Source organism: Xenopus laevis, chromosome 1S (assembly GCF_017654675.1).
Source record: "Xenopus laevis strain J_2021 chromosome 1S, Xenopus_laevis_v10.1, whole genome shotgun sequence".
Classification (NCBI taxonomy): domain Eukaryota; kingdom Metazoa; phylum Chordata; class Amphibia; order Anura; family Pipidae; genus Xenopus; species Xenopus laevis.
This window is the reverse complement of record NC_054372.1, coordinates 76,821,657-76,835,079: the sequence shown is the minus strand read 5'-3', so window position 1 is coordinate 76,835,079 and position 13,423 is coordinate 76,821,657. Positions and strand designations below refer to the sequence as shown.

At 38.9% G+C, this 13,423-nt stretch overlaps 1 protein-coding gene across 2 annotated transcripts; it reads left to right on the top strand.

Annotated features, from left to right (window-relative positions):
• The first annotated feature begins 879 nt into the window (after nt 1–879).
• LOC121399337 lies at nt 880–9,144 on the top strand. Of its 2 annotated transcripts, XM_041579761.1 has the most exons (5): nt 880–1,073; nt 1,236–1,299; nt 1,699–1,821; nt 1,995–2,152; nt 2,264–9,144. In XM_041579761.1, exon 5 carries the CDS (start codon nt 4,898–4,900, stop codon nt 6,866–6,868), a length of 1,971 nt encoding a protein of 656 aa, XP_041435695.1. In that variant the 5' UTR covers nt 880–1,073; nt 1,236–1,299; nt 1,699–1,821; nt 1,995–2,152; nt 2,264–4,897; the 3' UTR covers nt 6,869–9,144. The 2 variants fall into 2 exon arrangements, with proteins under 2 accessions (XP_041435695.1, XP_041435694.1); XM_041579760.1 differs by lacking the exon at nt 1,699–1,821.
• The last annotated feature ends 4,279 nt before the right edge of the window (nt 9,145–13,423 follow it).

Genomic DNA, 13,423 nt, shown 5'->3' with positions numbered 1-13,423 from the left:
TATATTATAAACACTCATAATTCTAGACTACCTGGTGAACATTGGTTAGCCGTTTTCATCGATAGTAAAAGACGTGTCCTATTTTTTGATTCATATGGAATATCGCCTCTGAGTGGGTTTTACCCTGTTGAAATTTTACATTTCATTAATAAGAATGCTGATCAAATTATTTATCATAATGATCAGTTACAAGGTACTCTATCATCTGTGTGTGGGGAATTTTGTATTTTTTTTATTCATCAAATTTGTAGTGGTTTGACATTTAAAAAAGTATTGAACTACTTCACTGAAGATTTAAAACTAAATGATCATTTGGTTTCCAGATTTGTATGGAAACACATGCGTAGCTTAAGAATTAGAAATATACACTGTAAAAATATACAGAAATGTACCAAATACTGTATTCACTAGTACATATTTATATAAACGGGTTTGTTGTGTATTTTAATATTGTGTATTTTACAATTTAAAAAAAAACAAAAAAACTTTGAACTTTGTATACTGCTAGCTGTTATAAATATATATAAATAAATTTCACATTTTTAAAATAGAATTTCCGACTCCTACATATTATTTCGATAATAGCCGATTGGTATTACAGCTGTTCAAATAAGTGACAACGGGCTAAACACAGGTCACCAAGACAGTTTCGTGACTAAGGGCTAATTTAATGAATAAGGACAAAGGATTGTGTGTAAATGTAGCTAATAAATGTGAAGGACATTCCAGGTATACAAATAGGTGACAACTGGCTAAACACAGGTCAACAAGCCAGTTTCATGACTAAGGTTGAATTTAATTAATAATGACAATAGACTGTGTCTAAATGTAACTAATATTTGTGAAGGGCATTTCAGGTTTACAAATAAGTGACAGCTGACTAAACACAGGACACCAGTACAGCTTTTTCAATGCTGGGAATCGATCACCATCTGTAATTGTAGCTAAGGTTGTTTGAGATAGTAGTCATATATATAAATGGCAGTTGGGGAATGGATACAGTACATATACAGTAACAGGAAGACATTACACTTGTGATGGAGTCTAGAAAAGAAGTTTACGATATGTCAAAGGTAAAGTATGGTTTTTATATATTATTTGGATTTGTTTTATTTTTATGTGTATAATGTAGATCTGTAAAGTATAAATGTTAAGATCAATAGTAACCCTTATTGGAGCCGGAAATGACGTTTTATTTTACGTCACAAATAATTTAAATTACTGTGTTGCTACAGACTCGCACAGTTCAGAAATTGGATCATAATCGAGGTGATCAGCTCATTGGTGATGTACAGCTATGTAAGTGTATATTTCATTATATATATATTTTACAGAACTATTGATTTTTATTTATTTTTAACGTTAAATAGATACAAATGTTGTTTCTTGTAATTATTCATTTGATTGATTGTTCAAGTTATAATACTAAGCTCACTTTGTACATTTGTAAAATCATGGTTACGGTTTAATTAGTTCTTACGTTCATTGGCACTGTACTACTATATAAGTGTATATTTCATTATATGTAGAGTTTACAGAACTAGTGATTTTAATTTAATTTTAACTTAGATGTTTTGTTTGCTGTATTTATTCATTTTTTTGATTGTTTAAGTTATAATGCTAAAATTACTTTGTATATTTGTAAAATCATGGTTGATGTTCTTACTTTGTGTGTAAATTTTATCATTATTGTTATAGACACAACAGAAAGCAGCTGTAAAAACGTGTTTCGTGTAACGGCTGATGTGCATAACTCTTTTGATTCGTTGATCAATGATAACACGACTTTAGAAGCTAGTAAATGTACCAAGCCAGCATTTGGTTAGTTTTATATATATATATATATATATATATATATATATATATATATATATATATATATATATATATATATATATATATATATATATATTTTTTTTTTTTTTTTAAAAAGTATATGCCTAATTCACAATAATTCTAATGTATTGTAATTTTATTATGTATTTTTACTGCAGTTTCAAAGTTATCATTAACAAAAAGGCGTGCTGCAAAATTACAGGATTCAAAAAACAACAGTACCATTCAAGTAACCACAACTAGTTCAGCCGATGTTAGCACCTATGTTGAAAGAACTAAAGTACTACAACACAACTCCTAGATCCTCAAGACACTGGTACGTAGAAACAATATTAAGAATGTGTTCATATAACGGATATAAGACATATGTTTAATGCTTCATGCATTTTTTTTAATTAATTTAATTAATTAATTTATTTATTTGCAGCATAATTTCAGTCACCCACTCAGCAGCCAGCTGAACATATTGATGAAATCGAGATACTGTCTCCGTTAAATGTAGATCCTACGAATCAGTGCAACAGAATAACTCCTCTGAATATCGATGATTCTGTATCTGGTGAGTCAGCAAACATAAAACCAACACATCAGTGTCCTGTGCAACAAAGTAATAACAGTTTTCCTAGAGTAAAACGGCCTTTAGTGCGTAAAACATTGAAAGTCTGGTCTAAAAAACACAAATCGGCTAGTGTTGTAACACCTACTATAGACTCTAGGGACTCAATAACAACCAAATCATCTAACAGTCATAAATATGATAACAGATCGGATAACTGGTACACATGGTATACATGTGAAACTGATTTCTGGTATAAACTAAGAGAAGAAGTACAGACTGCTATAACAGAAATTTCTATTTTATTGGGGTTATCATGTAAAGATGAAATATTAACCAAAGGCATCCCACTTAGCAATAAACTTTATATTACAAACAAAATATTTGGTCGCGGTCTGCAACTGCTTCCTCATGACACTGTTTCAAATTTAGATCTTAGTACCAGTGCATGTAACCCTGTGCCCACTGATCATGCTAGAGATTTACTACTGTGGCTTTTAAAACAGTGTAGATTCTGGTATGATTTAAGATCTGTTACCGATACTGTGTTGGATGAATTTCAACGTTTAGTGACACTGACTGATGAAAAAATGAAGGCTACTGTGGCTTTAGGTCTTAAAAACATTTATACCGCATCAAGCAAGTTTTTCCGTAGAGGTCTGAGACTTATGACTGGTCAGGGTTTAAAAAATAAACGATTCAGTAGATCACATCTTAGACCCAATGTAAATCAGCGGACTAAGGCTGTAAAAAAAGCTATAAAGATTTTATCATCAAAAAAGCACGCAATGCAGACTAAAAAACCGCGTTGCGTAGCTCATCAGAGTGTTACAGGCTATACAATAACCACTGCTACACCCTGTATTGATACGGACATGCCAATCCCTATTGAGACATCGAAATTATTGCCGATGAAATACCCCAGTCATATTTGTCCACCTCACATACTGTACACCAAAACACTAACCATAACTCAAATAATGAAAGACCTGTACAGGCTGAAACGTCAAACAACCATAATGACGGTACAGAACACGAATTTTTGGAGCGTATAAATCAGTATCGTAAGCAACATCCTAAATTTAATTCCACTGAATATTATAACCACTTTAGATTTGTAAATATAGATAAAGTATCATCATTTAAGGATGCTGTTCAGTCTGTACAGGGGGCTATCCAAGGTTTATTAAACGAAATGATGCCTGACATAGGTCATAATGATTTGGTTCAGTTACGATTGGATGGTGACGGCCTCAACAAACCACTGTATTCAATCAAAAGATCTAAGGCCAGCTTAAATGCTGAGTCCTTTTTAAATGATATAGCAAATTTGTTGCAGAGTAATGCTGATCTTATTGGGAATGGATCTTTAAGACTTGTTGTAACTGTAGTGAAAAACAGAGTAGGGGGTGTATTAGCTAGAAGGCGCATTAGGTCGACACCCTATAGTCGTATTATAGCCACGAAACGGCGTTGGTTATTTGATTTAAATAATGATGACAACAATTTATGCCTAGCTGGTAGTATCTGTGCTGTTTTAGCAGAGCAAGACACACCCGATAGTGTAATGCTGGAAAAGGCCCATGATATACATAAATCATTGGGTATCCCTGATGATCACTTAGTAAGTTTTAGTGATATACCCGCTTTTGAGAAACACCTTAACATTACTATTAAGGTGTATTACCACAATCAAGGTTCATGGCATGTTTTCCAGACCCCTGAACCTTGTAAAGAAAAGGTCGTATTTATATATCATGAAGGCCAGCATTATTATGGTATCAAAAAAATTAATTCTTTTCTAGGATACCCATACTTCTGTGTTTACTGTCACACCCCGTTTACCCACAAAAATGAACATACCTGCCGTTATTTTTGTAGAGCGTGTCTCAGGCATGAATGTGGTGAGACAACTTCTGAAATTTCTAGATGCCCCAGCTGTCGTGTTTTTTGTCGCTCTAATGAGTGTTTAAACCATCACAAGATGCTTGCTCGATCGGGCAAATTACAGTGTTGATCTAAAATTTATTGTGATTCATGTGGGCGTTTAGTTGTTGCCGCCAACCACACTAAATGTGATGGTCTCAAATGTCGGATATGTAATGAGAACATTGAAACTTATGATGGCCATATTTGCTATCTGAGACGTATCAAACCTGAGAATGATCCTTCTGATAAATATATATTTTATGATTTTGAGTGTATTCAAGAGACGGGCGCGCACATCCCAAATTATATATATGCCTTAACATTGAACGGTGAAGAACATTGGGAATTTCAGGGTTCTAATTGTCTAAATGATTTTGTCATTACGTTCATGGAAAAAAATTTAGCGGCTACACATTCATAGCCCATAATGGCGGTCGTTATGACTCATACTTTGTGGTTAAACAATTGCTAAAAGAGTGTATTCAAATAGAACTATTATCTCAGGGTGGTAAATTATTGTGCGTTACAGTGGCTGACTTGGGTATTAGATTTATAGATTCTTTAAATTTCCTACCCATGAGACTTAGCAAATTACCTGCAGCATTAGGTGTACAGAGTGGAAGTAAAGGCTTCTTTCCACATTATTTTAACACGGCTGAAAATCAGGGCTATATAGGGGCCATGCCATCCATAAAATTTTACGGGGCTGATTATATGATGCCTGATGAGAAGGCTGAATTCATTACTTGGTATGAGCAAAACCGCTACAATAAATTCAATTTTCAATTGGAACTTAAAAAATACTGCATTCAGGATGTTAAAATTCTGAAGGAGGCTTGTGCCTGCTATAGAGAAAACATTATAAACATAACAAATAAAACCGTCACTAAATATAATTCGAATGATGAGCCGGAGGTCAATACCTACGCAATCGACCCTTTTGAGTACACCACCTTAGCCTCTGTGTGTATGGCAATGTACAGGCTAAAGTTTTTACCCGAAAACTGTATTGCAATCTTACCCCCTGACAATTACAATACGAAACATAAACGTTTCTCAACACCGGCTATACAATGGTTGATGTACATTGCGCACAAAGAGGGGCTTGCTATACAACACGCCTTACAAGGTGGTGAAAAAAAGGTTGGTAAATACTGGTTGGATGGTTATGCTTTTGATAATGGCAAACATATAGCCTTTGAATTTCAAGGTTGCTTTTACCATGGATGTCGTGTTTGTTATTGTGAAGATGACTTTAATAGGGTAACCGGCACTTATTTCATTCAACTGAACCACAAAACACAAATCAAGACTAATTTTTTAAAAACAAGGGGCTTTGAGGTCCGTGAACTCTGGGAACATGAATGGCATGCTATGCTGGAATCTGACAAGGACCTACAGGCATTCATTCAAGAAAAAAAGTTCCCCCAACCCTTGTCCCCCCGTGATGCCCTCTATGGCGGCCGTACAAATGCTATAAAGCTCTACCATAAAGTGGCCCCCGGTGAACGCATTCACTATTACGATTTCACCAGTCTGTATCCCTATGTGAATAAAACAAAAACATATCCAATTGGTCATCCAACAATTATCTTTGAAAATTTCAAGTCTTTTAATTCTTATTTCGGCATCGCTAAAGTAAAAATATATCCCCCTAAAGACTTGTTTTTTCCTGTTCTGCCTGTAAAGATGAACGGAAAACTAATGTTTCCATTGTGCTATACTTGTGCCTCTACGCATCAAGATATGGACTGCTGTCACACGGATGCCGAACGCGCATTAACGGGTACGTGGTGCACAGTTGAAATTCAGAAGGCCTTAGATATGGGTTATAAACTTGGTGAAATCTTTGAAATTTGGCATTTTCAATCAAGTACTAACAATCTCTTTACCGACTACATTAAAATACATCTCCGTGATAAACAAGAAGCCTCAGGCTACCCCAGTTGGTGTACAGATGACGAGAAAAAACTGATGTATGTTGATGATTATTTGGCTAAGGAGGGGGTGTTATTAAGACGAGAACATATAGCCCCCAATCCAGCAAAAAGACAAATAGCTAAACTGTTTCTAAATTCTCTGTGGGGTAAATTTGGTCAAAAATCTAATCTACCTACAACTAGCATCGTCACTAATCCAGATGATCTCTTTAAGTACGCATTTCTATCTCAGTACGAAGTGTCATCATTAGATTTTTTAGATGATGACACAGCAATGGTTAATTGGAAGTATGCAAAAGAATGTCAAACTCTTTCACGTAACACAAACATATTTATTGCTTGTTTTACCACAGCATACGCCAGGCTTGAATTTTACAATCTTTTGGCCCGTCTAAAAGAACGCTGTCTATATCATGACACTGACTCGGTTATTTTTGTAAGCAAGGACGGTGACTGGAATCCGCCTCTTGGTGACTACCTAGGGGAACTGACCAGTGAGTTACCTACTGACACTTACATTACTGAATTTGTATCGGGTGGACCTAAAACCTACGGTTATAAGTTATCGACAGGTAAGACTTGTCTAAAGTTAAAGGCATCACACTAAATGCTAACAATATCCAGTTGATAAACTTTGACAGCCTAAAGGATCTGGTATTAGACTACCCAGAAAATTCAAACCCTCAACACCAGAAAAAGATTGTGGTACGTCAGGACGGTATAGTTAGAAACAAAAAGTGCTGGCAAATAGAGACTCGGACGCTGCAGAAAACACAAAAATGTGTTTATGATAAACGACGACTAACAGACGGTTATCAAAGTATAGCTTTTGGTTACAGTAACCATGGACACTAGACTGCAACATCCTTTTTCATGTATACTGGCCGGACCTTCTAATTCAGGAAAAAGTTTTTTTGTGAAACAACTACTGTATAGTTCAGCTACACTGTTATCGCACAGGCCTGATAATATTGTTTGGTTTTATGCATGCTGGCAATCACTTTATGATGAGCTGTTACAGAAAATACCAAATGTTCGGTTTATAGAAGGATTACCAAATAGCTTTAATGATGATGAGCTATTCTCCCTGATAAAATCAATCTGACTATTGTTGATGGTCTCATGGAGTCTGCTAGTGAAAACTCTGAGCTTGAAAAAGCATTTACCAAGTATGTACACCACCGAAATCTCAGCATCATGTACCTTGTACAAAATATATTTTGTCAAGGAAAAAAGAGCCGAACCATAAATTTAAACACCAAGTATATGGTGCTTTTTAAGAATCCACGTGATAAACTCCAAATTACTACTCTGGCTAGACAGATGTACCCTGGCAAATCAAATTTCTTTTTAGAGGCGTTTGAGGATGCTACATGTAGGCCATATGGCTATTTACTGGTAGATTTACGTTCTGCAACCCCTGATAATTATAGGTTAAGAACCGGTTTATTTCCTCCAGAACTGCCCGTTGTATATATCCCTAAAAAGCAAAACTCTAAAAAGAGGTGATTTCATACTTGTTGGGTCATTAGCTATTTTTTCCACAGGCGGTTAACATGTCTACACGTTTGAAGCGTAATTGGCATACTTTAAAAATGTTAATGAATGCTAAGCCGAATCAGAGAAGGGTCATTCTGTGTACAGCGTCGGATGACTTGATCGCAGCCATATGTGAAATAGCGCTCAACACTCTTAAAGGTAAAATACCACTTACAAATCACCAAGTGGGGGTGCTTAAAAAGTGGCGAAAAGTTATAAAAACTTTGAGCAACAAAACATTTTCATTTGTTAAGAAGAAACGTCTAGTGAAACAGTCCGGTGGTTTCATCCCCTCTCTATTGGGTTTTGCTATACCTCTGCTAACTGGTCTACTGACTAACCGTTAATGGATTACACTGAAAAAATGTACTTAGTTCCTAAACAGGATATAGATCGCTTACAACAGACTGCCGATAAGGTTGTTTATAAGCACCAATCTGTCTCACAGCAACTTGATGGTGAGATTTCTGATATTGTACAGTGAAAAGACTTATCAGATAGTGAAAAAATATATCGTTATACAACTGTATTGCAAAAGTACCTGGTTCATGCGAAGCAGGATGATCGTGAGAAGATGAGCTGAACACTTTTAATGCCACCTGGAGATCCCACCATAACTGTGACACAACCGAATTCAGATGGTGATACAGTCACTACAGCAGCTGATACTATGCTTGATGAGGTTATAAACAATGTAAATCCGCGCTTTAAAAAAAATGCTAAGTTATTACTTGCCAAAATGTCACAATCAAAACATATTGTAGATTGGAATGACAAAGGGGAACTTGTTTATAAAAATGACACAGTATTAGGTTCTAATATACTGGACTTGGTCCGTGGTGTTACGCAGAGTCATTATGTTGCTGAGCTTAAAATGCCCCACGGCTGGGATACAATGCTTCGCGTGATGGCTGAGCTTAATATACCTTCATCAGTCATTGGTAATACTTCAAATCGTGAATATTTCAATAATATAAAAATACATATTGATTCTGGACCTTCATCATCAAACCCTAAACTTATAAAACACTTACCAATGCAGAGTACTACTTTAGGCACCCCTGGATCATTAACCCCCCATAGATACATGTTACCTAAAAAACGCTCTAGCTCTCTGCTTCAATCTATTGACTGGTTGAAATACTAAATGTATATATCTATGTGTATTTATAGCTGTATATATGTGTAGAATTGAAAAAAAAAAAAAAAAATTACCAACAAACCGTTTATATAAATGCGTATTAGTGAATACAGTATTTTGTACATTTCTGTATATTTTTACAATGTATATTTCACATTATGTGTGTTGGTTTGTCTTTAATAAAAATATGTTATGTTTCATTACAATATGTATGCTGTGCTTTATTTCTAATTCATATTCATACATATGCTCTACACTGGTCTAGACATGCCCAGGCATATAGGCCCATCCCTGAGGCCCTATAAAATACCAAAAGTCATGTCTGTACATGTCTTTTTTCGGTATTCATCGGTAGTTATAACAATAAACCGCATGATGGCCCTCGCAGTTACACAGTGATCACATATAGCGCTTGTAGTATCAAACATAACCAACTGGTGGCGCTCACAGTAGAGGATAGCTAGGGTTTATGGGCATTACACAAAATGGCGGCTTAATTTCACAAAATGGCGGCTGCGCAGTGGGCGGGGAATGCTTTGCCGCTGGCTAGCTAGGGTTTATGGGTATTACACAAAATGGCGGCTTAATTTCACAAAATGGCGGCCGCGCAGTGGGCAGGGAATGCTTTGCCGCAGTGGGCGTGGCTATGTCAGGTCAGAAAGATCAGATCAAACTTAGCTCCCCCCATTAGGGGCGGTGCACCTGTCAGGGGGCGGGGCTAGCTAGGGTTTATGGGTATTACACAAAATGGTGGCTTAATTTCACAAAATGGCGGCCGCGCAGTGGGCGGGGAATGCTTTGCCGCAGTGGGCGTGGCTATGTCAGGTCAGAAAGATCAGATCAAACTTAGCTCCGCCCATTAGGGCCGGTAACCCCGCCCATTCGGGGCGGGGCACCTGTCAGGGGGCGGGGCACCTGTCAAGTTGATTGATACTGTAGCTGTATACTACTCAGATCTTCTGAACTAATACTCCATTTTTTCAATGTTTTTATTGCCTGCCTTACCTCTTTCACTCTGCCGCCGAGTAACCAATCCTTGATAAAAGGCAATGTCCAGTCTCTAACACTGGCTTCCCACAGAGATTCTTTGCCTTGCACCACCCCTCCAAAGTTAGACTTCAGAAAGAAACCACAGGACATGGCATGTCCAACCCTCCCCTTTTCTTCTGCAAAGTGATCCCCCTTTTTACTGGGTTGAGCCTGTTCCCCCAAAGCATTTGGAAGAACAGGCTCCGGATTCTGGCATAGAGAGATTCTGGCAACATAAACACATGACAGACAAAAAGAAACACAGGAATCAGGAAAGTCTTGATAATGTCAATTCTTTCTCTATAGGTGTAATAACTCACCCTGGTGGTCTAGTGGGGGGACGGCAGGGACGCCTGCTGCCCCCTCGATGGGGACGCCTGCCGCGTGTATCTTCTTTCTCTGTGTGCCGGTAACTAAGGGCACATCTCTGGTATTTATTAGGGATGTCGCGGACTGTTCGCCGGCGAACATCGACTGTTCGCGCTCGCCGAATGTTCGCGAACGTCGCGCGACGTTCGCCAATTTGGGTTCGCCTTAGCTGGCGCTTATTTTTGCCCTCTCACCCCAGACCAGCAGATACATGGCAGCCAATCAGGAAGCTCTCCCTCCTGCACCACCCCCACACCCCCTGGACCACTCCCCTTCCATATATAAACTGAAGCCCTGCAGCGTTTTTTTCATTCTGCCTGTGTGTGCTTGGAAGAGCTAGTGTAGGGAGAGAGCTGTTAGTGATTTGAGGGACAGTTGATAGTAAGTTTGCTGGCTAGTAATCTACTTGATACTGCTCTGTATTGGAGGGACAGAACTCTGCAGGGATTTGAGGGACATTTTAGGTTAGGTAGCTTTGCTGGCTAGTAATCTACCTTCTACTGCAGTGCTCTGTAGGTAGCTGCTGTGGGCACTGATCTCTTCTGATCTCATCTGCTGACTGCTGTAATAACCCAATAGTCCTTGTAAGGACTGCTTTTATTTTCTTTTTTGTTTTTTTTACTTTGCTACTATAAGAGCCCAGTGCTATTAGTCTAGCTGTGTTGGGGAGTGGGACTGGTGTGCTACTGTGCTGCTCCTAGTAGTTCAGCAGCACCAACCCGAGTAATTATTTTTATACATATATTCTTTTTTTATTTTACTTATCTTACTGTTCTTTAACGTGTCCAGTGCTGTTTGCTGTTCTTCATAGTAGTGCACCAATAGTAGTGCACTTGCAGGCATTATTTGCCCAGTGTGTTCTTCAAACAACTGCCATCTAGCTGTGTGAGCTTTTTCACATTCTGTCTAAATATCAATAATAATACCGTCTCCAGAAACACCACCCGAGTGACGTTTTTCAAGCAGCAATAATATATTCCGTATCCACTGCTGTAGTAGTGTATACGTTGACCTTGTAGGCATTGTTTGCCCAGTGTGTTCTTCAAACAACTGCCATCTAGCTGTGTGAGCTTTTTCACATTCTGTCTAAATATCAATAATAATACCGTCTCCAGAACCACCACCCGAGTGACGTTTTTCAAGCAGCAATAATATATTCCGTATCCACTGCTGTAGTAGTGTATACGTTGACCTTGTAGGCATTGTTTGCCCAGTGTGTTCTTCAAACAACTGCCATCTAGCTGTGTGAGCTTTTTCACATTCTGTCTAAATATCAATAATAATACCGTCTCCAGAACCACCACCCGAGTGACGTTTTTCAAGCAGCAATAATATATTCCGTATCCACTGCTGTAGTGTATATGTTGACCTTGCAGGCATTGTTTCAAGGCATTGTTTCAATTTGTTTGCCCAGTGTGTTCTTCATTTTCAAACAACTGCCACCGAGCTGTGTGAGCTTGTTCACATTCTGTCTAAATATCGATAATAATACCGTCTCCAGAACCACCACCTGAGTGACGTTTTTCAAGCAGCAATAATATATTCCGTATCCACTGCTGTAGTAGTGTATACGTTGACCTTGCAGGCATTGTTTCAATTTGTTTGCCCAGTGTGTTCTTCATTTTCAAACAACTGCCACCGAGCTGTGTGAGCTTGTTCACATTCTGTCTAAATATCAATAATAATACCGTCTCCAGAACCACCACCTGAGTGACGTTTTTCAAGCAGCAATAATATATTCCGTATCCACTGCTGTAGTAGTGTATACGTTGACCTTGCAGGCATTGTTTCAATTTGTTTGCCCAGAGTGTTCTTCATTTTCAAACAACTGCCATCTAGCTGTGTGAGCCTTTTCACAATCTGTCTAAATATCAATAATAATACCGTCTCCAGAAACACCACCTGAGTTGTTGTTGTTGTTTTAAAAATAATGCCAGGCAAAGGCAGGCCGCCACGCAGAGGCACTAGGGGCCTTGCTGCTATGCTATCCTGTGGCCCTAGGAAATTGCCCAGTTTTAAAAAGGCAATGACCCTGAACTCCCAAAATGCTGAAGAGGTAGTTGACTGGCTTACACAGCACACCCCATCCTCTACCGTTTCTAACTTTACCACAACATCCTCATCCTCCACTGCTATGGGCACCCCACGTAACACTTCCTCCACCACCGGCGCCCCTTCTTCACTGGAGTCAGAGGAGTTATTTTCACATGAGTTTCTTGAACTGAGTGATGCGCAACCATTATTGGCAGAAGAAGATGAAGGAGATGAGGACGTTACACCAGATTTAATTCTGGCAGAGAACACAACAGAGATGGACATAATGAGTGATGAGGAGGTCCCCGCTGCTGCTTCCTTCTGTGAGCTGTTAGAAGAAATTGATGCATCTGAGGAGAATGATGATGAGGAGATTGATGTTTTGTGGGTGCCCAGTAGAAGAGAGCAAGAGGAGGATAGTTCAGATGGAGAGACGGAGAGTCAGAGAGGCAGGAGGAGAATAAGACTTAGAAGAAGCAGGGAGGACAGCTCGCAGGGAACAGTAGGGCAACAACATGTATCGGCACCTGTGGTCAGCTGGCCAACGCACCCGCCATTGCCGCCAACGCCGCCAACTTCTACTGTTACCGCCAGATTGCCAGCTTCAAAAAGGTCAGCAGTGTGGGATTTTTTTAATGTGTGTGCCTCTGACAAAAGCGTTGTAATTTGCAATGAGTGCAGTCAGAAACTGAGTCTTGGGAAGCCCAACAGCCACATAGGTACAACTTCTATGCGAAGGCACATGAACGGCAAGCACAAAGCACTTTGCGAGCAACACCTCAAAGGCAACAGACAAACTAAAAGCCACCCTCCTTCTGGTCCAGCATCTTACTGCTCTACCTCTGCTGTCCTTGACCCGTCTGAACCACCCTCCACTCCGCCTTCCACCTTGACCACCAGTTCCCATTCCCAGTCATCTGCCCCCAGCCAAGTTTCTGTGAGGGCCATGTTTGAGCGTAAGAAGCCAATGTCTGCGAGTCACCCCCTTGCCCGGCGTCTGACAGCTGGCTTGTCTGCACTCTTAGCCCGCCAGCTTTTACCATACCAGCT